This window comes from Gymnoscopelus microlampas, assembly GCF_963454915.1.
Source record: "Gymnoscopelus microlampas genome assembly, chromosome: 4".
Taxonomy (NCBI): Eukaryota; Metazoa; Chordata; class Actinopteri; order Myctophiformes; family Myctophidae; genus Gymnoscopelus; species Gymnoscopelus microlampas.
In genome coordinates this window covers 54,110,601-54,136,159 of record NC_139941.1, presented here as the reverse complement: position 1 = coordinate 54,136,159, position 25,559 = coordinate 54,110,601, and the positions used below count along the sequence as shown (strand labels likewise).

Sequence of the window (25,559 nt, the reverse complement as noted above, 5' to 3'; positions counted from 1 at the left end):
ATATATATATATATATATATATATATATATTAAAAAAAAATATATATATATATATAGAAAAACCTTTCATAGTCTTTTCATTCATACCAGCCAAATCATTCCTAAAACCAGGCGGCTGCCGTCTCCTCCCACATCATCTCTGATTGGCTCGTGGGGTATTCCGTGGCCGGATCCTAAGAGAGAGTTCCCATAATGCCTCCTCGGCCAGGTGGTCACTGAAGCCGTTAAAGAACGACACGATGTCCTCGTTACGAGTTACAGAGTAACGACTGCAGAGAGAGACAGACAGACAGACAGACACAGACAGACAGACAGACAGACAGACAGACAGACAGACAGACAGACAGACAGACAGACAGGAGATTTATGTGATTGTTTTTGTTGTGTATTGATTCGATTGATTGTATAGTTTATTAGTCACAAATGTAAACAGAATAAACATGTAATAATAGATGGAACAAACATTTGTTGAAAACTCCTCACGGTGTCCAAGATGTTGAACTGCTGCCAGCGCTTTGAGAAGTTCACCTTTGACCCCTGTGATGTCATCACCTGGTCAGGGTTCCCCAAGTGGACGAAGGTCAGATCCTGGAGGATCAGACCCCTGGACAGACAGACAGACAGACAGACAGACAGACATGTGAGGACTCTAATTCACCCATGCTTGGTTGGTCCTGCATACATTATTTAACCCTTTACTGGTTAGTATTTGAGACCTTTACCAGAGTCAATCATTCTTATTGACCTTGAACAAGTATATGTATATGTATAAATATTAATATACCTACTCTGGTCATTGAAGGTATTGTTTGTATCGCTTTTATGTTCTTTAATTATGCTGTATTTGTATGAGGTTTTGCTTTTATGTTTCTTTTACTATGTTCAGGGGTGCACATAACTGGTGCGCAGGTGCGCATGCGCACCCAAGATAAATAATGCGCGGCACATCAGACGACGCAAGGCGCTTTCCAAGCTTTTATTATATTACTATTTATAAAAGCCTGGAGATCGAGGCTAGGAATTTACTTCCTGAAGCCACACTCACACAATCATGCTTAAAGCACGTGTCGGCCCCATGTACAGCCATTAGGCGCAGGGGGAGGGAACGCATGCTGCACGTGATTGTGTGAGTGTTGCCTCGCATCCTAACACACAGACACACTGCGACTCGCAGCACGCTGCACCCAGCCACCAGCGGCTGTGTTAGAGGCACTCGTGACCAATGATGAACGCACCGTGATGGTGCAAAATGTGCCGTGAATCTGGCGGATAAAAGCAGCGCAGCACAGGGCACCAACCTCGGCGGAATTGGGAAGCAGAGCGTCCTTTTTTCTCGTGCAGCACCCCCCGTTGACAAAACGGCGGGGGGCGGGGCGACGACGGGACCATTTATTTGGTGCGCACCAAGTCACATCTCCAGGTGCTCTTCTGAGTACTAGACCTAAAAAGTTATGTGCACCCCTGACTATGTTGTATTCTAATGAGGTCGTCATGATGCTATTGTGAATGGAAAGCACTTTGGGTCAACCTCTGTAGTTTTTAAATGTGCAATACAAATAAACTTCGACTTTACTTGACCTGGACTTGTACCTGCAACAACCAGGGCCTCTAGCTGCCCAGGCGGGATCACTAATCACTCAGCTATGGCCGCCCCTTAGGTATCACTCCTTTTCTTCTGTTGTATCTTTATATTTATATGTGGTCAAGACTTGTTTCCATTGTGGTCCTATGTAATCAATTCACCAAAAGAGCATCGGATATTAACACATTAATATGTTAACAACAAATATAAAAGGTAGGAGGAGCTAGCACTCCCCTCTCCGCACTCGGATGTCCATTATTATGCAGACGACACAATTTTATACAGTATTGCCCCAACGCTGGAAGTGGCCACTGCAAATCTGCAGACTGCCTTCAATAGGTTTCAATGGGCTCTAATTAACCATAAGCTTGTTTTAAACTCAAACAAAACAAAATGCATGGTATTTACTAGGTCTCCAAATATAAATCCCTTTACTGGTATTTACACTCTTAAAGGCGAACAAATATAGCTGGTCACATCTTATAAATACCTCGGCATTTGGCTAGATGCCAAACTCTCATTTAAGGTTCATGTGGAGAACCTAATCAAAAAATTAAGAGGTCTTCCTTTACAGAAACAGGTCCTGTTTTTCTTTTACCAGCAGAAAGACTATTGTTCAATCTGTAATAATGTCTGTATTTGATTATAGGGATACACTGTATGTGCATGCTTCACTCTCCACACTGAAGCCTCTGGATGGAGTCTACCACAGTGCTTTGCGTTTTATTACTGGTGATGATTATCTCACCCATCACTGTATTTTATATGATAAAATGGGTTGGCCATCTCTCGCAGTTTGTAGCAACATTGTATGTTGTTTATTTATAAGGCCTTGTGTGGTAAACTTCCTTTATACCTAACCTCGCTTTTGAGGTTAGGTATAAAGTTACTGGTCACTCAACACGTTCACAAACACACATTAGATATACCAGTCCACATAAGAGCAGTGAACAAGGAAAAACTGCATTCATGTATTATGCTCCACACAAATGGAACAAACTTCAGGACTCTCTGTAAATGGTGTGATTGGTCTCAATAGAGACATTCAGGGTGCTTCTTGAGGACACACTACATAGAGATATTCAGGGTGCTTCTTGAGGACACACTACATAGAGACATTCAGGGTGCTTCTTGAGGACACACTACATAGAGACATTCAGGGTGCTTCTTCAGGACACACTACATAGAGACATTCAGGGTGCTTCTTCAGGACACACTACATAGAGACATTCAGGGTGCTTCTTCAGGACACACTACATAGAGACATTCAGGGTGCTTCTTGAGGACACACTACATAGAGACATTCAGGGTGCTTCTTGAGGACACACTACATAGAGACATTCAGGGTGCTTCTTGAGGACACACTACATAGTGACTGTACCTGTTTCATGTAACACTGTTTATTTGCATCTGATTTCAAATCTCTGTGTTGTTATCGATGTCTTCACTGTATTGTCTGATTCACCGCCTTTTGCGATTATTTTAATGTGGTTTTATGCTTCTGCTTTCATTTTTTGCTTTATTGTCAAAGTTGTGACATTGTAATGTGATTCAAATGTTTGTTATCAGGGCGTCCTTGAAAAAGAGAGCTTGCTCTCAATGGGTTTCCCTGAATAAATGAAGGAAAAAGAAAGAAAAGAAAGAAAAAAAGAGGGGTCAGAGGTCATATGTACAGGTAGGAGGGGCTAGAGGGGTCAGAGGTCTTACGTACAGGTAGGAGGAGCTATAGGGGTCAGAGGTCATACGTACAGGTAGGAGGAGCTAGAGGGGTCAGAGGTCATATGTACAGGTAGGAGGGGCTAGAGGGGTCAGAGGTCATACGTACAGGTAGGGGATGCATGGAGGTTCCACTTCCGCCAAAGCTGCTCTGTAGTTTCTGAACGATGATGAGCTGTCAATCAAACTGCTGTACTCCTCCAAGGCCTGCACACGCACACGCACACACACACACACACACACACACACACACACACACACACACACCAAATGAACATAGATTCAAACTAGAAAATGTGCGGAGTACAAGTCTCCGCCAACAGACCCGTGCTATTTTAACCAAAGGAAATCACTTATCCTATCTTTAACCATAGTTTTCTAGAAATGTTTTAATTCTTACTAAAAATAGAACATGTTACTATATCATAGCAATTATATTATTATAGCAATAACTAATGAGATACAGAGGTGGTAAGCAACCACAATCAAATCAACCATCAAACAGTCATTATTACTACGCATTTAGATCTGAGTCTACAAATGATTTCTAAAACTTAAAGGTAGGGTAAAAGATATATCTTTTAGTTAAACAAAAGGTTTTTTGTTAAAAAGTGAATGTTAAAGTTATTTATGTACGTAATGGGAGTTAGTTGCATTGTGTGATCTCAGCTGTGATCTCAGTTTGTACTGGAAAGTACTGTTCCTGATTGATCCTGTCTAAGCTGTTTATATTACATATTGTGATGTCACGTGAAGCTTGACCAATGTCGGGTGTTCTCAGACGGACACATACAGAGACGGACGGAGAGGAAAAGATACTCTCCATTAATCCTGTCAATATTACATATTGTCACGTGTCACTTGACCAATGTTAGCTTGGCTAGTTCATACATCCTTACACTGACTCCCTGTGTGTCAAATAATAGATTTAAAAATACTACTGTTGGTCTATAAAGCTTTAAATTGTTTAAACTAGAAGCTCGCCCCCGCTACGCGGGGGCTCGCGTCTAGCCCGCGGCCACGACCACGTAGCGCCCGCGGCCACTTGGCAACTCATATAAGTGGCGTAGCGTCATGAGGGTCAGTGGGGCCGTGGCTCGGTCAGTGAAGACCCTGTAGTGCGGATGATATGTGGCATAGAGGGGCAGATTGTAAATCCCCAGAGGAAACATCCGTGGGCTACCGGTTCAGCGATGTGTGCGGTCGCCCTGCGGCCCCTCCTCCTCCACCAATGTGCAGTATTGAGAGCCCTGACGTCACAACAATTGGAGCGATGGGCACTGCACTCTGGTTGGTTAGGGTACACCTAGGGCCCAGGTAGAACCCAGTTAAAGCCTGCATGGGCAAACCCAGTTAGGACCCGCCTTGGTCCCACATAAACATGGCTAGTTGGGGCCCACCTAAGGGCCAGGTAGAAGCTACTTATAGCCTGCATGGGCATCGCAGTTGGGACTGAAGTGGATGCCGCTGACATGGGGTCCATATGGTTTAGCCCACCTTGAAACCATATGGGAACTACGCTGGCATGCTGGCTGGAATGCAAACGCTGCATCATACCTGTAGTGTTTAGTTTGATGTTGTGTGTGTAGCAGATATACCTGCAGTGTGTAGATCAATGTCCATATGAAAGTCAATGCCCAGCAGTGTTTTTTTTTCTCCAGCAGAGTTTCTAGTGTCTCTGTCTCTCTCTGGAAGAGGTTGCACATGAACTCTGCAGCCGCACTGAGGCGCTCCAACACAAACACTCTGACATTAAGCTGCTTCACACAACAAACATCAGCACCACGCTGCTGTTTGTCCAAAAGACACAATATCTCCTCTCCCACCGACGTCATGTGTTCATGTATCGACAGCCGTACAGACTCCTTTTGACACATTTTTCCTCTTTTATCCAGCTCTCACTGACTCTCCACATCGGGCTGTTATAGCGCCACCATGAGGCTGATTAGAGAAATCTCAAGTGGAATTTCTTCCTCGGCATAGTGGGAATGTGGGTGCAAAGTTGCACGGAAAGTGCATGCTGTGTTCATAATGTGAGGCATTTTGGTCCAAACGGAGCAGTCCTGCAGACTTTGGAAGCCATTTTAGCCAATCAGGATGGAATATGAAAAATCTGAAAGAGCCTTTTTTTTTAATGACTGTGGAGATACTGTTTACCGATTTGCGTGATGTTTGGGCAAAATATGTAGGAGTACTGTGAGAAAATGTGTTTAGCAAAAAGCGGCCTCCTGGTGGCACTGTAACAGGCCATGTGAAAGAAATAGGGCAGAGGTTCTGAATTGGCATCCAGGGAGTGTGTGTGCACAGTTTCGCTGCGATCAAGTCAACGATGTGAGAGATTAGCTATCACAGACGGACGGACAGGGGGTGAAACATAGTCTTGCGCCATGCCTTTCGGCCTGGCGGAGACAATAAAAAAACGAAAGTAAAGGAAATGACCATTTCTGCAACAAAAGTAGTCAACAAACTATACTATAAAAACATGGGCCACATTGTCAAATAATCTAAGAAAGAGGCAATCATGTAGAAAATAGCCGATCTACAAGCTTACAAAGCCTCTCAACGTGAGGCGTTTCGAACTTGTAGATCGGCTAGTTTCACAATATGTACTTGTGGAACGGAGTCAAACAGAATGGGGGGGTCCCCAGATCAAGTACGTTTATTTGGGGGGGGGCGGCCTCAAAGGGTTGATAAGCACTGCTCTAATCGGAGCGAAATTATCTGAATTTACTACATGACCATAATGCAGCCTAACATGCGTAGCACGGGGCGGGCCTGCCATTACGTTAGTTACTGTAGTTGCTGTGGAGCTACATAGTTCTCCAGAAGACACACACAAACATACACCATCTACAATGGACTAACTGAGCAGCAATATTGACATTCAACACACGAACGTGCATTGTTGACAAAGTGATTGCACAGCCGTTGCAGGCATGACAACCACGTTAGCGACATGGCAGCTATCACAGCGCCCTGTCCGTCGTCGCTGCGACTGACTGTGATGGCTACAGCCATAGATATATAAACACTACAGCAAGCTCTCTGAGATGCCATTGTCTGGAGACTGCTCTTAGCGTGACACGACCAATGAGAGTGAGCGCTGTAGTTGTTGCTAAGATACGGTGGCGTCTCTGCCCCATAGCTTGTAGATCTCTCACGCATGATTGGCGTAGGCTGCGTTGCCAGGTCTGACTGTTTGTATAAGCGATTGTGGGCTTATTTGGGTGCACTTTTGGGCTCGTCGTTTCCATAGACCACGGCAGTGCTTATTTCTTTCCCGTGACCGATGTGGCAAAAAAAGGTGCAAAACGAACCATCCGGAAGTACATTGCGAGATGAAATATATAGCACTTTTTGATTATTAGAGAAGGAGACACATGTGAAGGTGGAAAATTAAATGTAGGAGATTATATAGTTTTTCATGAGCGATTTTTGTAGCAAGTTGTGAGAGAATTGGGCTACTCCTGTGGGCGGGGGGCTCAATAGAACCATTGGGGTTTGAAAGGAGACGCTCTCTGTTTGAGTGGAAAGATACTACTGTTATTCTATAAAGCTTTAAATGGTTTACAATTAGGAAAATATTCATGTTGGGGTTGGGTCTAAGATTAGATATTTAGAAGTTAGGTTTAGGTGTTAGAGTTAGAATTCTGCTTGATTATACTGCACTACGAAAAACAGCCGATATGCAAGCCCATGAGCTTGCATATCGGCGTGTATATGTGAGCTTGTAGATCTGCTATTTTCCAGCTTCAGGTTTACGGTTAAAAATGGCAAAAATGCCATTCACAAAAACGTTCCCCTAAAATGTTGATGCCAGAACAAATATTGTAATACATATCTGTGTGTGTGTGTGTGTGTGTGTGTGTGTGTGTGTGTGTGTGTGTGTGTGTGTGTGTGTGTGTGTGTGTGTGTGTGTGTGTGTGTGTGTGTGAGACCTCTGCAGTGTTTCTCTGCCAGTCCAGTCTGCTGAGCGGGGCGCTGTCCAACGCAGAGAGGACACACAGGTACGAGTTGAAGTTATTCAACTTCCTCAGGTGCTGCAAGAACACACACACACACACACACACACACACACACACACACACACACACACACACACACATTGATGGAACGTGATTTTCATTGTCCTCACTGATCCAGGGTCAGCATAAGGTCAAGAGTCAAAGGTTACCTTCATAACTTTGATGAATTTAAGCAGCAGTCTCTCTCGGTCCTGAGGCCTTTCCTGTAGAATGACCACCGAACGCACCCTGACACACACACACACACACACACACACACACACACACACACACACACACACACACTGTATAATTCTATCATTGACCAGAGTCCTCAGCCTTACTTTCTTCACAGGTGTTGCCAATGATACTAATGAAGGAGCCTCAATTAGAATCATTGGTAACAACTGTGAAAGAAGTAAGGAAGAGGCCTAATTTATTTCCAATATGGCTGCTGTGCATAGAGCCTATTAGTACTGTGTAGTGTTAGTTAAAGGTACAGTGAGTGAGTGTTTGTTCAGTAACAGGGGGTCTCCCTGCCAGGTGGGATACAGATTGTATCCAATCAGGAGACAGAACTCACACAGGATAAACGAGTGAAATTGGAAGTGACGACACAAAGGAGTGAGCAGACACAATTGGAACGGAAACACTATAAACCTTTTCAGGTGTCCCACCTGAAAACACATGTTTCTGTTTACTAACAGGACTAGTTAGTGAGGTTTACCAGAAGGACAGGACTAGTTAGTGAGGTTTACCAGAAGGACAGGACTAGTTAGTGTGGTCTACCAGAAGGACAGGACTAGTTAGTGAGGTTTACCAGAAGGACAGGACTAGTTAGTGAGGTTTACCAGAAGGACAGGACTAGTTAGTGTGGTCTACCAGAAGGACAGGACTAGCTAGTGAGGTTTACCAGAAGGACAGGACTAGTTAGTGAGGTTTACCAAAAGGACAGGACTAGTTAGTGAGGTTTACCAGAAGGACAGGACTAGTTATTGTGGTTTACCAGAAGGACAGGACTAGTTAGTGTGGTTTACCAGAAGGACAGGACTAGTTAGTGAGGTTTACCAGAAGGACAGGACTAGTTAGTGAGGTTTACCAGAAGGACAGGACTAGTTAGTGTGGTTTACCAGAATGACAGGACTAGTTAGTGAGGTTTACCAGAAGGACATGACTAGTTAGTGTGGTTTACCAGAAGGACAGGACTAGTTAGTGTGGTTTACCAGAATGACAGGACTAGTTAGTGTGGTTTACCAGAAGGACAGGACTAGTTAGTGTGGTTTACCAGAATGACAGGACTAGTTAGTGAGGTTTACCAGAAGGACAGGACTAGTTAGTGTGGTTTACCAGAAGGACAGGACTAGTTAGTGTGGTTTACCAGAAGGAGACGTTGTTAAAGTGCTGGGTGAACTCGGTCAGGTTGGGACACTTCTCTTCATTCTGTTCTTTGGACCACAACAACGCCTCTGGAAGCTAGACAGACAGACAGACAGACAGACAGACAGACAGATTAAAGCAAAATACAATCTCTCGACTGAAAATGTTGTTTGTATGACCATGTCCTAATGTGTGATTTGTGAAACAGAGTGAAGGGAACCGCAAAAGGGTCTGAGGCCACACCCCTGGGATCCAAACACTTTTTGTCTAGTTTATTTTCAGACTAATACAATTATTCTGTTTTTAACTCTTTATTTGCTAATAAATAAAACTCAAAACTCTAACTCATCAATAGCTGATGACCCAAGACGATGATGAGGCACCTTAGCATGTTAATTCATTAGAAAGATGAGCCGTTATAGTGACTCACCTTTAAAATGTATATAGGCAACTATATCATTATTATATACGTTGGGTGGCATATAGACCTACTTATTATTATCCTAGAATTTAGCGTCTGCAAATAACACTAGAGACTAAAAAGAGGCACAATTACTTCAGACTAAACTTTTGGTGATGCCTCATCCATTCATTGGAAAATAGATCGGAAGAGAAAGGCATTAATAACGGTGTGAAAGGCAGCCGCAAACATTAGAGTCAAGGGTGTTTAAAAATGCGATCTAAAATAACTAAGAGTGGCAGTTTATATGATATAAATATCAATATAAATACTAAAAAGTACTGTTCCTGAAGAAACAGTGTGGGATCGCTAAGAATGTTGAGCTGGAATTGAGTATTGATAGTGTTAGTAGTGTTATAGTAGGGTCATAATACAATGACATCAGTATTATGACGTCACTAGAATGGCATTACCATTCACTAGAATGGCATTATGACGTCACTAAATGGCACTTCTCCATTGAAATGACCCAAAAAACAGGGGGAATATTAATAACTAGAATGGCATTACCATTCACAAGAATGGCATTATGCATTATGACGTCACTAAATGGCATTTCTCCATTGAAATGACCCAAAAAACGGGGGGAATAATAACTAGAAAATGTGCTCCTCGGAGCACAAGTCTCCGCCAGCAGACCCGTGCTGTTTTAACCAAAGGAAATCACTTACCCTATCTTTAACCATAGTTTTCTAGAAATGTTCTGATTCTTAGATTAGAACATCTAAGGATTAGAACATGTTAGCTTGGCTAACATGTTCAATCAGCCAAGGTAACATGTCCAATGTTAGCTTGGCTGATGGCACTGATGTCACTTCAAAACATGTAAACTATGTTTTGAAGTGACACACCTATTTATAGGGCTCTATTTCATCATGCGTCTCGCTAGCCAATCAAAGCACACCCTTTCAACATATTGTCACGTGTCACGTGAAGCTTGACCAATGTTAGCTTGGTGGACACACGGAAGGACGAGAACGAAAACATAGTCTCCTGGCGGAGACAACTAGAAAGTACTGTTCCTGAAGAAACAGTGTGGGATCGCTAAGAATGTTGAGCTGGTATTGAGTATTGATAGTGTTAGTAGTGTTATAGTAGGGTCATAATACAATGACATCAGTATTATGACGTCACTAGAATGGCATTACCATTCACTAGAATAAAGCGATCCCACAATAATAAATACGTCACGACAATGCCTTGATATAACCACGCTAGCGTGTATGTTCTCATAGAAAACAACATCCCTGTCAAACATTCTGTCACTCACAGGACTACGAGCCAATGGGGCGCGGCCTTTGAAAGAACGCTTCAACAACAGAGAGACAGGAAGTACATCAAAGGTCAAAGGTCAAACCTCAATCTTGTAGAAGAGCTCCGAGTCCAACAGCGTCAACTGTTCTGCTACGTCCTGACTCCTAAAGTCATGCAGGGTACCTGGTCTATAGGAGGAGGAGGAGAGGAGAGGAGAGGAGGAGAGGGGTTATTGTCATATTGTTTTGTATTTATTAGTATATTATTATTTAAAAAATGGTGGGTGCTGCTTTTTACCCCTTTATCTGACAAATGTAGTCAAGTTATGCCAATTAATCCTCCTGACACACATTTTTAACCCATTGAGACCTGAAGCCTATTCTACATGTCTCCTAAATCTCAACAGTATTCTGAAAAACGTATGTTTCTATATCAGTGGTGCTCAATCTTTTTCATGTCAAGGACCCCCAAAATGAAATGTATTTGGCCGCGGACCCCCATCAAAATATTTCGTTCCAGGGACGCCCCAGAAGCAAAGATTTGAGTTAAAAATGTTTGCTTTAAAAATAGATATATTCAAAGATTTGCACACATTTTCACGATTTTTCTAAAATAGCAGATCTACAAGCTCATAGCGCGGCACTCGGTGACGCGCTATGAGCTTGTAGATCTGCTATTTTTGAATAGCCCAAAGTGTAAAATAATGCTTTTTTAGCTCAAATCAAAAAATGACACAGTTCCAGGTCTTAATGGGTTAACAGAGAATTTAATAGTTTGTGCATGTCGTTTGCTTTCCAAATACAAACAAAAATAAGATAACTGAGGAAAGCTGAGAATGTAATAGTTTGTGGACATTGTTTGCTTTCACTGCCAATACTGCTGGCTTACCTGTACGTTTGATCTGCTGCGAGATGTTATCATATTTAATGAATGCTCGTTAACATGAAGTTGTATTTAGTCGTTTTGATGGACTAATATACACTTAATAGACCCGTGTTGCCTTCATTATGAGGCTCAAATATGTCTGTGGCTCAAGACAGATTTTGTATTCATTTTTTGTCCAAAATGTCTCTTTTGACGTTTAAGGTTGCTGACCCCTGGTGTAGACGCTCGACAAAGCCAGATGCACCGCGGTGGATTCGAACCCACAGCCTCCACAGTGGTGGGCAGCTACTTTACCACTCCGGCACCTGAGCGCCATGTTGTATATGAATAGCATTGCATTGTGTAGTACTACCAAAGATTGTTAATTTAGGAAGATACAAGATACAAATCCTACAAATGGTCTCCTAAGTAGGCGTGGTTTGCTTCTCCCCTAGACTGCTGCACCAGCGCTCCTGTTTTCTGACCTAAAGGGGCGTGTTTAACATCTCCGGCGAGAGAATCCGCGTGATCCCATTGGTTCACCGATCTGTCCGTCGGCCCCCGCCCCGTCAACACAACATTACGAGCGACGCCCACTGCACTCTGATTGGTTGGGGAAATGATGAAACACTTCCTATATCGGGTACACCGACGCGCTGGTCCAGGCTTTTATTTTTTAGCAACACTAAGCAATAAAAGCCTGGAGATCGAGGCTACTTCTCCCCCTACCATCCCACCACCCTCCCCCTCCCCTCTCCCTGGCTGACAACGTCACGAGGATGTGCATTTGTGTATTTTCTTCATTAAAGAAAATAAATGCTTCACATGTTTGAAAGTGCACTGTTACTGTTTTATATGAAACCCATACAATTCCCCCCACAAACACACACGTATTATTCAGTCTTATGCTAGATGTGCTCCTGTTTCTGCTCAACATTGTAACAGGGCCTTTTATTTATAATGTATATATTTTACCACTAGTGTGTTTAGCATGAATGTTTAGCAAAATGTCATGGTTCCCAAATCATACCCCATCAACCAAGACAGAAAATGATATTATTGAGCATTGGAACACACATTTTATTAAAATGTGAATATGTCCATAATGATTTCACATACTATATTCACATATAATCTCAGTTTAAACGTTTTTAGAACATCTTATGGGGACAGAGCAAGGATAATATAATAATAAAATATAAAATAAGGGACAGAGCCCTCTATGTCTCGTCTGTCAGACTGCAGATGGACCCTTCAGATATCTTCCCAAATCTCGCAAGAGTGTGTTCCTGGGATAGAGAAAGGTCGATAACAAAGTTTGTGTCTCTAAAATAAGCCATTTTAGATTGAAAATCTTGTACATATTGTGTGTCTTGTGACGATTGGGTCCAATATTAGTTCAGTGACCATGGAGTTAAAGAATGGTTCAGAAGCGGTGTTCACGTTGACTCTTCCATTGGAATCAATAGACTCCAAGCTGCTTCCTGTCTCCTAAAAAGGCGTCCACCTACGTCACGCAGAAACGGGAAGTAAACCGGAGAATGTGAGTCTTGCTATTTCCCTCTTGGGTGCTACTTAGCTAAGGTCAAAGGTCAGATGTTATAGCTCACCTTGCAGCCACGCCCATGGCCGAGAGAGGGCGGAGAGACAGAGGAGCGCCAATCAGCTTCTTCCTCTGCACAAGCTTTGATAGGAAGTTGGTGCGCAGGAGGCAGGCCAAGGACAGCTCTCCTCCAATCACAAGACTGAACACCAGCTCCATCAGCAGAACCTGCAAATCACCATCCAGTTCCACTGCACTGGACACACCCAACACACACACACACACACACACACACACACACACACATTAGAGACAGATACAAAAGGTGCGTGTGTGTGTGTGTGTGTGTTATTAGTGTGTATTGTTCATAAGTCAGGTTGCACAGTGTAAAATAATAGCATAACACACACACACACACACACACACACACACACACACACACACACACACACACACACACACACACACACACACACACCTCTCATGTGACACTTTGATCACATGACCAGTGTGTTTTTAAAGACATTAGATGGTTTCAGCAGTGAGATGTAATGAGGCTTGGATTGATGTTTAATGAACATGAACAGCATTTTACCAGCGACGCTGAACACACACGCGCACACGCACACACACAAACACACACACACACACACACACACACACACACACACACCTCTGAAGTAACACTTTGATCACATGACGTGATGGTTTCATCAGTGAGATGTAATGAGGCTTGGATTAGAGGAGCGTCTGTGAGTTCAGGTTACAGAGGTTCCTGACTCCAGTGTGTGTGTGTGTGTGTGTGTGTGTGTGTGTGTGTGTGTGTGTGTGTGTGTGTGTGTGTGTGTGTGTGTGTGTGTGTGTGTGTGTGTGTGTGTGTGTGTGTGTGTGTGTTCTTACCAGATCTCATCCACCACTCTGACCAGCAGTAGGAACGTGTTCTTACTGGCTCTCAGGTTCACAGGTTCGATCCCCTTGCACAGGTGTCTGTACGTGATGTTAGTTAAGGTCTGTGTGTGTGTGTGTGTGTGTGTGTGTGTGTGTGTGTGTGTGTGTGTGTGTGTGTGTGTGTGTGTGTGTTCTTGGAGAGATCATTGAGGGAGATCCTCATTTACAATGATGCAGAGATTACACATATAGACAACATAAGAACAACACAGAAAGACAATATGTTGACAAAAATCTGTTAAAACTGTTGCAAGTTCACAGCAATCGTGCAGCGCGACACGTTGTGAGCTTGTAGATCGGCTATTTTCAGAGTGCAACCACGTGTAAAATCAGTCATTACGACGCCATCAAGGCACCGCCAACATACATTTATGTCAACAAAATCAGCCGTACATTTAGTCGACTAAAATCTTATGATATTTATATGACTAAAACTAGATTAAAACTACAACTTTTCAGATGACGGAAATATGACTGAAACTAAATGGAATTTTATTCAAAAGACTATGACTAAAACTGAATCTAAATTTGCTGTCAAAATCAACACTGGTTGTCACCAGTAATAAACCTCAGAGCTGAGAGCTAAACTGAGTCCAAGGGCTGGTGTGTAGAGGCAGAGCTGTGTGTGTGTGTGTGTGTGTGTGTGTGTGTGTGTGTGTGTGTGTGTGTGTGTGTGTGTGTGTGTGTGTGTGTGTGAGAGAGAAGGATATCTGTGCTGTAGTTTGCTGATGACATCATAGGGGCTGATGAAACTTCTATAGGTGTAGAGGAACGCTTCACAGTACAGCCTTTGATCTGCACACACACACACACACACACACACACACACACACACACACACACACACACACACACACACACACACACACACACACACACACACACACACACACACATCGGTAAAATCAGGCAAAAATAAGAATTAAATAACATAACCCTAACCCCGAAATAAAGTAACAAAAAAAACTCCCAAAAACGCCCAATAACCACGTGCTCACCCGCTCCTGCCTAGGCCTAGCCTATACTAGCGCCACTGGCTTGTAGTCCTGATATATCAACTATATGGAAAAACTTGTGATTAAGTCTGTCAGTGGGTTTTATAAATATGAAAATGATTAACAAGAGCTTGTGACTAAATAATAACTACATTGGAACACCGTATTTGGACATACAGGGTTTACACCCTACAGCAACGATATACCAATATAACAAGTACAGAAAAGCATGACGTCACATCTGATCTACAAGCTCACAACGCCCTCGCAGCATGAGGCGTTTACAGTGAGCTTGTACATTAGATCTGCTATTTTTTTCCTCCCCAATATAGGGATTCTAAGGTTCAAGTGGTAAAAAAAAGGGTAACACTGTCTATGATGCATTATAAACATTCTTATAATGTACAGTATAATAATCTGTTTATAACACTGTATAATAATATTTATAAGAAAAGTTTTCATCACACAAAGATTTAGCGGCCCCCCCTGTAGGACCCCTAGGGGTCTTATACCCCCTGTTGAAGACCCCTGCTCTATACTGTATGTGTTACTGTACACATAAAGTTTACATTCTGCCGTCCTTACCGTTGCTGTCAATCTCAGTGGCGTGGACCAATAGGATGTCGGGAGATCCTGCTTTCACATCTGGACCCTCCTCCTCCTAGGTCAGAGGTCAGACAGAGGTTAAAAAAACATAAAAAAATGAAAAAAAGTGAATGTTTTGGACAGAGGAGACAGCGACGTCTCGCACACCCTTGACCTTTCTGACCTCTGTCTTCAGGGTGAGTCTGTCCAGGACGTCCTGTTGGTCCATCAGTAACACCCCCTCATCTTCATCATCATCATCATCTTCATCATCATCATCATTAGCATGCTGCTCCTTGTGCGCCTCTCTGCCCCGCTGGTCAGGGTGGGAACTACAGGATGGTTATGATTAGGAGTACAACATTTCATCTTTAGTTTTTTACTCTTAACCCATTCAAACCGGGAACGGAGCTCTGTCATTTAACATTTCTTTGGCTATTCAAAAATAGCAGATATACAAGCTCATAGCGTGGCACCGAGTGCCACGCTATCAGCACGGTGCCCACCGGACAGTTTTGTCAACGGCGGGGGGGGGGGGGGGGGGCGTGCACGCAGCGCATTGCGAGGCAATGCGAGGCGATGCGAGGCGACGCGAGTCAAACAATCACGTGCAGCATGCGTCCTCTACCCCTGCGCCTAATGGCTGTACATGGGGCCGACGGGTGCTTTAGAGTGATTGTGTGAGTGTGGCTTCAGGAAGTAAATTCCTAGCCTCGATCTCTAAGCTTTTATTTTTTAGTTTTGCTAAAAAATAAAAGCTTGGAAATTCCTGTCCCAGCTGTTGGTGCGCAAAAGCGCCTCGCGTCGTCTGATGTGGTGCGCATTTTTTATTTTGGGTGCGCATGCGCACCTGCGCACCAGTTATGTATGTGCACCCCTGCTCATAGCCCAGCACTCAGTGCTGCACATGAGCATGTACTGTAGATCTGCTATTTTTGAATATCCAAAGAAATCTTAAAATGACAGATACGTTCCCGGTCTTAATGGATTAACAGAGAGAAAAACGTTCAAACTCCTGGAGATGATTAATTCTACAGTGTGTGTGTGTGTGTGTGTGTGTGTGTGTGTGTTACCTTTGTTTAGTGATGTCCTCTCCATCTTCTGCCGTGGAATCCTGATGAAGACAACACCGACCTCATCATCATCATCATCATCATCATCATCACACTGTACAGAGCTGATTTTGTTTAACAAGCGTTGTTGTCGGGCAGAAACTTGTATCTCCCTGTTTCAAATTGTTCTAGTTTTTTCGTAAATTAACACCTACCTCATCATACAAAGTGTCACAGAAAAGAAGTGTAAAATAGCAGAACTGCAAGCCCACGACGCCTCGCATCATGCAGATCGACTACTCTCACAGATAGACTACTCTCACAGATAGACTACTCTCACAGATAGACTATTCTCACTTTTTTTCTCCATCTGGGTGTGTCATGGGCAAGGCTCAACACCTTGCCCACGACACACCCAGATGGAGAAACCTGGTTGCTACGATTGTCTCTACGCGACTTAGATCAGTGGTTCTCAAACTTTTTCATGTCAAGGACCCCCTAATTGACACTTATTACCCCGCGGACCCCCATTTGAAAAGGTAGGCCAGGCACCCCAATAAGAGAAGGTTTTTTACGGCTCTCTAGCAGTGATTCTCAACCATTTTAATTTCAAGGACCCCCAGTTTGACATGCATTAGGGCTACGGACCCCCATTTAATGGCATTTATACCTCTGGGACCCCAATTCACATTGTACAACCAATGTTAATTTAACTCTGAGAGTGTACAAATGGAACCAAATGGACCCGTTAGGGTCCATTTGGTTCCATTTGTACACTCTCAGAGTTACAGACCCATAAGGGTCCATTTGGTTCCTGTCCATCATCTAGCTGCAGGGGACCCCCTGGAACCCCCTCAAGTACCCCTGGGGGTCCCCAGACCCCACTTTGAGAACCACTGCCTTAGATGACACCCCGCTGCCTCATCTATAAGAAGTGCAAGAGGACTAAGTAGGTAAGTGAAGGCATCATACAAAATGTCACAGAAAATAAGTGAAAATAGCAGAACTGCAAGCCCACAACGTCTGGCATCTTGCAGATCGTTTATTCTCACTAGGGTTAGAATTACGGTAATTGTTCGGGCCGGGCCTTAATTTTCAGGCCCATTGAGAACCGTGTGTGTGTGTGTGTGTGTGTGTGTGTGTGTCTCTACCAGCTGTCTCTTCTTGGGGGGCAGACAGGGTACATGGGGCAGGTTGAGGTTGGTGAGCTGGTAGACAGACAGGTCTCTGGGTGTGTTGTACTTGTGGCTGCTCTGAGAGCGCTGGTAGAAGTCTGATACACTGTCTGACGCACTGCTGCCCATCGACATGAACTGGAGATACTGGTGGACTGAAACACACACACACACACACACACACACACACACACACACACACACACACACACACACACACACACACACACACACACACACACACACACACACACACACACACACACACACACACACACACACACACACACACACACACACAGTTTTAAAATGTTTTAAATAAAACTTTTGAAATACATATTCCTACTGACAGACAGACAGACAGACAGACAGACAGACGAAAGGTGGACAGGGTAATGACACACTGTTACAAACTGTCCGTCCAGCCAGGATTCAAAGCATTTTCCACCCGTTGGAAAGAGAGGAAGACATTTTCTGGGATTAATGCAAATCTGACTCCCATCCCAGGAATCAGATTTTTATTAATCCTGTGATTGGGACGGGACGGGAATAAAAAGTCAACAGGAGCGGACGGGAGCGGGAACCATAACAGATCAGGTTTTATATCGTACAGAAACAGCAGAAATAAACGCCACCAGTCACAGACTGCTGTTTGGGTCTTGCATTTCAAAGTACACACCCCTTTTCTTACTGAAGCCTGATCTACAAGCCTACAACGTGGCGTGGATACAACACGTTGTAGTCTTGGAGATCTGCTATGTTCTGCGTGCGACACAGTCATAGTACTAGTCATAAATCAGACATGAGATGCAAGATGCAGCAGTGTTTACATTGAACTAGCAGTAGAGAGAAAGAGAGGGGAGTGTCAGTTGAACAGATCCATGGACATGAAACAAGTGTCAAAGTGAACTCATATTATCCTACAAATGTGAGGAGATTGTTAACAAAATGTTACATGACATCCATCATTTTGAAGTGGTTTGTTTGGATCTCTCTAGCCTTGGATCAAGACTATCATAGATGTATTTTATGGAGTCTGACTTTTACTTTCGTATCTATGATAGTCTTGGTCTGCACCCCCCAATTGTCACTGGACATCCGCGCGGAATGCCCATACTTTTCCGTAAATGTACAAAAAAAACATATGAAGTTCTAACCCTGTAGCCACGGATGTTAACTCGACATTAGGAACCTGTGTGCACTGTAATAGCCCGTATTTTTCAATAGATATGTGTTTTAATCCCGTCTGTGTCGGATTCTGTCAAAACGTCCCTGTATTCCTCAATGTGCGGTAGTGATGGGCGCATCCGGTGAAAGCTCAATGTAAACAGGAAGTAAACAAGGGGGGGGAAATGGCATTCAGGCACAGACAGGATTAAAATGTATTGAAAAATACTAACTAATACAGTGCAAAAAGATTCCGAATGCCAAGTTAACATCCAGGGCTACCGGGTAAGCACCTTTTATTTTGCATTTCTACATGTTCGGAGAAATGCAGACTTTACGGGCGGATGTCCAGTGACAATTGGAGGGTAAAGCCCAAGACGATCATAGATAAAATACTATCTTTGATAGTCTTGACTCTTGATCCAAGGCTAGGATTTCTCAAAAGTGACTCAACAAATGCCAGGCCAGCAATGCTGTGTCAAAACAAACAATCGCATCGTCTTTTGAATACTCATCTAGCAAAAAGCGAGCGCAGTTTCACCATTTATTACAGTGGAGAAAGACGGATTAATTTGCTGGACTCCAGGTATGAACTCAAACTGTCTGTGAAGAGTGCTGTGGAAATAATTCACTTGTCTTTGAGTTAACTGTAGCAATCATCTTCCTCTGCCTATAGCCTAATTGTGAACTGAAATATTTACATTTATATTGTATTTTTACTAGCAGTCGGGTAAGGCAGTGGTTCTCAACCTGTGGGTCGGGACCCCCATTTGGGGTCCCCACATGATGGTAAAGTGACAATTGAATGACTTTTAAGACCTTTTTAATACATAAAATGACCATTACTGCATCAAAAGTCGTCAACAAACTATACTATAAAAACTGGTCAAACATTGGCAAAATTTTCAAATAATACAAGAGGCAAACGTGAAAATAGCTGATCTACAAGCTCACAACGCCTCGCGTTTGCGAGGCGTTGTGAGCTTGTAGATCAGCTATTTTCACAAAATGTATCTGTGGAACCGAGACCGAGTGAAACTAAACGTAACGCCTCAACTCTTACAAGTGCTTGTCAGGATGGGGGGGGGGGGGGGGGGGGGGTCCCCAGGTCCCCAGTTCAAATATGATTATTTTGAGGGGTCACGGCCTGAATAAGGTTGAGGACCACTGGGGTCAGGGGGTGTGGACAATAAGCTTGTAAAGTCCACCCATAAATGAACCCATTGAGACCTGGAACTGTCTCATTTTTAGATTTGAGCTAAAAAGCATTATTTTACACTTTGGGCTATTCAAAAATAGCAGATATACAAGCTCATAGCGCGGCGCCGAGTGCCGCGCTACGAGCTTGTAGATCTGCTATTTTTGAAAAATCGTGAAAATGTGTGCAAATCTTTGAATATATATATTTTTAAAGCCAACATTTTTAACTCAAATCTTTGCTTCTGGGGGGGTCCCTGGAACCAGATATTTCGATGGGGGTCCGCGGCCAAATACATATAATTTTGGGGGTCCTTGACATGAAAAAGATTGAGCACCACTGATATAGAAACATACGTTTTCCAGAATACTGTTGAGATTTAGGAGACGTGTAGAATCGGCTTCAGGTCTCAATGGGTTAATAATATGACGTCATAGACTGGCTTCAAAGTACTATATTAATGGCCACCGCACAGAGTCTGCACATAATTAGTAGTTTAAGCGCGACAGAAGTAGTTTGTTAATAATTAGTAGTCGTTACCTAAAAGTAATTCATTCTTAAACCGTTAAGGCGATGGCAGACGTCGCCCAGGTTTCAGCCACCGCTCCTTCCCCGGCGAAGGCCGAAGCGAGGAGGAGGAGGAGGAGGAGAACGACCGCGAACGCGGCGGGTCCCAAGAGGACGGTCAGACGCAGGAGGCGGCGGAGCACCGCCGCCGCCAGGAGACGCGCCGCGTCCGCTAGGCCCAGGAGGAGGAGGAGGCGCGCGGCCGCGGCCAAAACCACCACCAGGAGACGCAGGAGGTCCACCAGGCGCCGCAGGAGGCCCGCGCCCAAGAAGCAAGTGAGAAGGAGGAGAAGGCGGGCCAGGAAGGTGGAAGAGTAAAGCGGCCATGTTGGGGGGCGGCAACGGTGGATTATTTTATTTATTTGATTATTCCATCGGTCACGTTTTTGATTCGTTAACCCATTCAATCAGTAATTTTAAATGTCTTTGGCTATTCAAAAATAGCAGATATACAAGCTCATAGCACCAGTGCTAAAATGACACCGTTGCTTTCCCGGTCTTAATGGGTTAATTTATTTTTATTTTTGTTTCATATATCAACAAAGTGTTATTTTATACTTTGTTGCACAGTGGCGGCGTGCAAGAATATTGAAAATAGACGAGCTAGAAGCTCACAACTTGAGAGCTCATTGTGAGCTTGTAGATCGGTTATTTTCACTACAGCTTTTACCTTTTTTTTTTTACACTTTTCATTTAAAATCACATTGTGAGGTTGTAGATATTTTGACCAATTCTGAATTATAATTTTTTTTAACAGTTTTTTTTTAACAGACCTAGAAACACCTAGAATGACATGCCTAAAATATTCTATAGTTTAACTGAATTTCAAGGATCCCCAGTTTGATATACATTAGGCCACGCATCACCATTTGATACACTATGATCAGGGGTACATAACTGGTGCGCAAGTGAGCATGCGTGGTCAAAATACATGCTGCGCGGCACATCAAACGAAGCCAGGCGCTCTGGCGTACCAACAGCTGGGACCGCTGGGACAGGAGTTTACTTCCTGAAGCCACACTCACACATTCACGGCGAAGCACGCGTCCGCCCCATACACACCCATGGGGCGGAGGGGGAGGGGACGCATGCTGCCCGTGAATGTGTGAGTGTGGCCTCGAATCCTGACACAGTCAGTCGCACACAGCAAGCTGCTGGCTGCGTTACAGTTACAGGCACTCATCACAGAGGATGAACGCACCGTGATGTGGTGCAAAATATGCCGTGAACATCCCAATCTGGCGGATAAAAGCAGCGCCTTTTATACAGGGACAAAGAATTTCAGTCACCCAGCTTTTGATAAACATGAGAAAAGCAAAGAGCACATCAACATAGTGCAAACAACTGATAACAGGAGCAGCCAGGATCGGAGTCGACCTATTGACAGGTGGCAGGACAACATTAATGAAGAACAACGTCAAGCACTGTGTAATATATTTCTGTTGGCCTTCCACAAAGCCAAACATGCACGTCCTATGCGTTCATTTGACATACCACTATTCAAGAGGATTGGAGTTAATGTCGGGAGTGCCTATCATTCACGAGAAGCGGGGTCCCGCATCATGCAGACCACTGTACAGACAAGTTGTCCATGTATCCCTCTTTTATCCATCCTGTGAGACGTGTAGCGGCAAAATGTATTTATTTCTTTATTCTGTGAGCACCAAGTAACATGTCCAGGTGCTCCCCTGAGAACTAGACCAAAACAGTTATGTGCACCCCTGACTATGATTATTATTTCTGGGACCCCATGTGAAATCCTCAGTCTGAGAGTGTACACATGGAACCAAAATGACCATCACAGGTCCATTTGGTTATATGTGTACACTCTAAAGCTCCTTATACTCTGGGGGAGATTTTTTCATGCGAATAATACGTTTTTTTTTAAAAAACCTTATAAAGTCAATGAAAGCTTCCATGGAGCGAAAAAAGCGAAGCGAAAAAGTGTCTTTTAATTATTTGGAACGAGTCCGAATTTTGCGTATATTCGCATAATCTCCGGTATGTAACCACCTTATGAGTTACGGACCTGTAGGGGTCCAATTGGTTTCATTTGTAAACTCTCACTGTTACAGACCCATAAGGGTCCAAATGGTTCCATTTATACACAGTGTAAAACCCTACTCTCCCTCAAAACGTCCCTAAAACAGTACCTTCAGGAGGCTGCCATTCCAAACTAAAAGTCATAACCTTCCCCCCCAAGAACTGTTTGTTGTACATATGTTATGTTTTTCTTATTTTTATTTGTAAACTGTTTATATGATGTTCTGCATAGTAGTGTATATCTGTCTGTCATTTAATGTCACTATGAATTGAGTACAAAAAGACCCCAATTGAAACAAGCCATAGGTTTTTTTTTAATCCTATTTAGTTGACCTTGTATTTGAACTGTACTTCCATGTGCTTTTTTTTCTGCAAACTTCTAAATAAAGTATTCAATCAATCAATCAAATTCTCATTGTCACAGACCCGTAGGGGTCCATTTGGTTCCATTTGTACACTCTCAGAGTTACAGACCCATAAGGTCCATTTGGTTTCCAATTACCAATAATTGAACTGGGGATTCCCTGGGAGAACCAATGCATAATGAACCCTCTGGTTTAGTTCACCCAAAAGAATGACTTATTTCCTATCAATTACACACCCTATGAAGCATTGAATCAATGGATTAGTTTTATTTTTTGTCGCATTCCTAAGCCAATAATTTGATTACCGGCAGTTTAGAGCAGCAGAGGGTGACTGTGCTTTTGCGGCTGCGGGCCCCAGGCTCTGGAACATGTTGCCCCTCCCTCCCCATTATATCTGCCCAGTCGATTGGGGCTTTTAAAACCTTACTTTAAACTCACCTGTTCTCTCTTGCTTTTAGTTGTATTTTAGCTCTCCTGTTCTGTTTTAACTCTGCATTGTTTTTTTCTGAACAAGGCCTGAGCCTTGTTCAGTAGCCTGATGACAGGCTGGTCTCTGACCTTTGCTCTTCCATGGACCTACCTGTGGATTATACCGACAGGTGACTTTACTTTATTTCTTTGCTCTTCCTCATGAACTTACTTGCGGATTATACCAACTAGACCATACCCGTGGGGGGATATGCGCACATGATTTGCCACCCTGTGAGCCAGCGAACCCAAAAACGCTAATAAAGAGCTGACATTTGGGGAAAGCGAAAAACGGTCTTAGGTGTTCCGTGCTCATGGTAATGGTCAATGGCTGTGTGCAAATTCAGATCAGCCACTGAGGAGAACCGAGCAGAAGAGATGTTGGGCTCACCGCACAAACAAAGCTTGTCGAATTATAGGAGGATGTCACCTTATGTACCTTATGTGGATTATGTGGTCGACACTCGCTGACATTTTGCACCTTAATCCCATGTACAACGCACTGACTTTTGTCTTTTTATTGTGCTTTTTTAGCACCTTAACTAACGTCCATAAGTATATCATGCACACAGTATACATCTGCTGCTATGCTCACACACCTTTATATCTTATCTCAGGTACCATGTGTAAATATGTAGATAACTTGTTAGATCTCGTTTCCCCTTGACCCCCCCCCCCCCCCCCCCCCTGTTCTTCCCTTTCTTTTTTTCTATGGAAATAACGATACGATAATATTAACTTTTTTTTTTACTTCTGTAAAACCTGTGATGTGACAATAAAGCTGATTCTTGATAGTTTTTTTGTTTTGTTTTTATTCTGATTGATTCTGATTCTGGGACTGGAGTGAAAATCCACTCCTGTGGCATACTGGAGCTATTTTCAAAATGGAATCCTGATTTTTTGTTTTGCTATTTTTGAATTGGAATCCTGAAATGTTACATTTGTATTTCAAATGCATTTAGTTATACTTATGTTAAACTTTATGTTAACTTTATGAACTTACATACAAATGCATTGGACATATAAAAGACAATAGAATTGTAATACTAGTCATTAAGCTACTAATATAGACTGAAGTAATTAAAGGGGGTCATGTTTGCATGTTTGGAATTGTAAACAGCTGAGATCTATAATATATCAGTATTCTGATATTAACCTGCGGGCCGCATTAAGTGAAGGTGTGGCCCCCGGGCCGCCAGTTGCCCATGTATGCTCTAAAGGCCCTACATACATGCACACCTACAGTAGATGCTTTTTCTCTCCCAACCAGCTCGTTTCCAACTCTCCCACGTTGGTCACTAAAGACAGTGTGATTCATTCATTCATTCATTCATTCATTCAGACCAGAGCCATTTGGAGCAGACTTGGGCTGAGGAATTTATACAAAGTATGTGTCCCCCTCTAGTGGCCATGAGCATAAACACAAACTGTCAAATAATAGCAACACATCCATATATACCTCCATGAAACGTTTGTGATATATATCGTTGCTGTCGGGCAGAAACCTCTCCATCTCCATACTTTTAAGTTTTTTTTTGTTAATGAACGTCTTACTTGATCATATACTACAGCATCACACAAAAGTAGCAGATCCACAAGCTCGTTTTGAGCTTGTAGATCTGTTACTTTAGCTATTTATGAATTTGAATCCTGAAAAGTAACAGTTTTCCACCTGACAGACAATATTATGCAAGGGATAATTGACGGGAAGCCGGTCATTATTGATAAATAAATCCCGACAAGGTGATTAAGCACCAATGCGCAGCGGAGGTGCCTAATCACCTTGAAGGGATTTATGACCGGCTACCCGTCAATTATCCCGCTAATTACACGGCTACGTAATAAATAAATGAATACATTGACCCAAAAGTAACAACAAAACAAAGTATTTCCTTGCTTACGGCAATGAAAGTATTCCATAAGTGTTGCGCTGGCCGGACACGGTTGCCTCGGAAAACAAAGCAGTGTTGATCAAATAGAGTACATTATTGGTTACTGCATCGTCTGTTTCTCCCTTCAAAAACATTCTTGTTTAGTTGTAAATGACATGGTGTGTTTGTTTACATGGCTGTCATGTTGGACACGGCATAAAATTCAAGCAGCGCAGGACTGCAGGTTGATATGAGCAGGTGTTCTGAGCCTTTGATTAGACAGAGGTCTGTTATTGAGCTCATCGGTCACTATACAGAAATAACA

The 25,559-nt window shown here is 43.2% G+C and overlaps 3 protein-coding genes across 4 annotated transcripts in view; 2 read left to right on the top strand and 1 right to left on the bottom strand.

Moving 5' to 3' along the window:
• The window catches only part of LOC311042913 (H-2 class II histocompatibility antigen, E-S beta chain-like), a 165,674-nt gene that overhangs the window by 46,183 nt on the left and 93,932 nt on the right, over positions 1-25,559 (top strand). The window lies entirely within an intron of this gene.
• Positions 1-25,559, top strand: part of LOC311042915 (H-2 class II histocompatibility antigen, E-S beta chain-like) — a 138,264-nt gene that overhangs the window by 18,773 nt on the left and 93,932 nt on the right. The window lies entirely within an intron of this gene.
• The window catches only part of LOC311043225 (rap guanine nucleotide exchange factor 1-like), a gene marked incomplete at its 5' end in the record, with an annotated part of 40,653 nt that continues 15,163 nt past the window's right edge, over positions 70-25,559 (bottom strand). Inside the window, 14 exons of the mRNA XM_084054401.1 lie at positions 70-269; positions 464-604; positions 3,408-3,505; positions 7,237-7,338; positions 7,473-7,551; positions 8,681-8,775; positions 10,497-10,581; positions 12,868-13,056; positions 13,701-13,814; positions 14,447-14,543; positions 15,329-15,404; positions 15,513-15,660; positions 16,402-16,442; positions 17,532-17,710. Coding sequence (XP_083910527.1) covers positions 134-269; positions 464-604; positions 3,408-3,505; positions 7,237-7,338; positions 7,473-7,551; positions 8,681-8,775; positions 10,497-10,581; positions 12,868-13,056; positions 13,701-13,814; positions 14,447-14,543; positions 15,329-15,404; positions 15,513-15,660; positions 16,402-16,442; positions 17,532-17,710 — 1,580 coding nt within the window. The remainder of the gene's footprint in view (positions 270-463; positions 605-3,407; positions 3,506-7,236; positions 7,339-7,472; positions 7,552-8,680; positions 8,776-10,496; positions 10,582-12,867; positions 13,057-13,700; positions 13,815-14,446; positions 14,544-15,328; positions 15,405-15,512; positions 15,661-16,401; positions 16,443-17,531; positions 17,711-25,559) is intronic.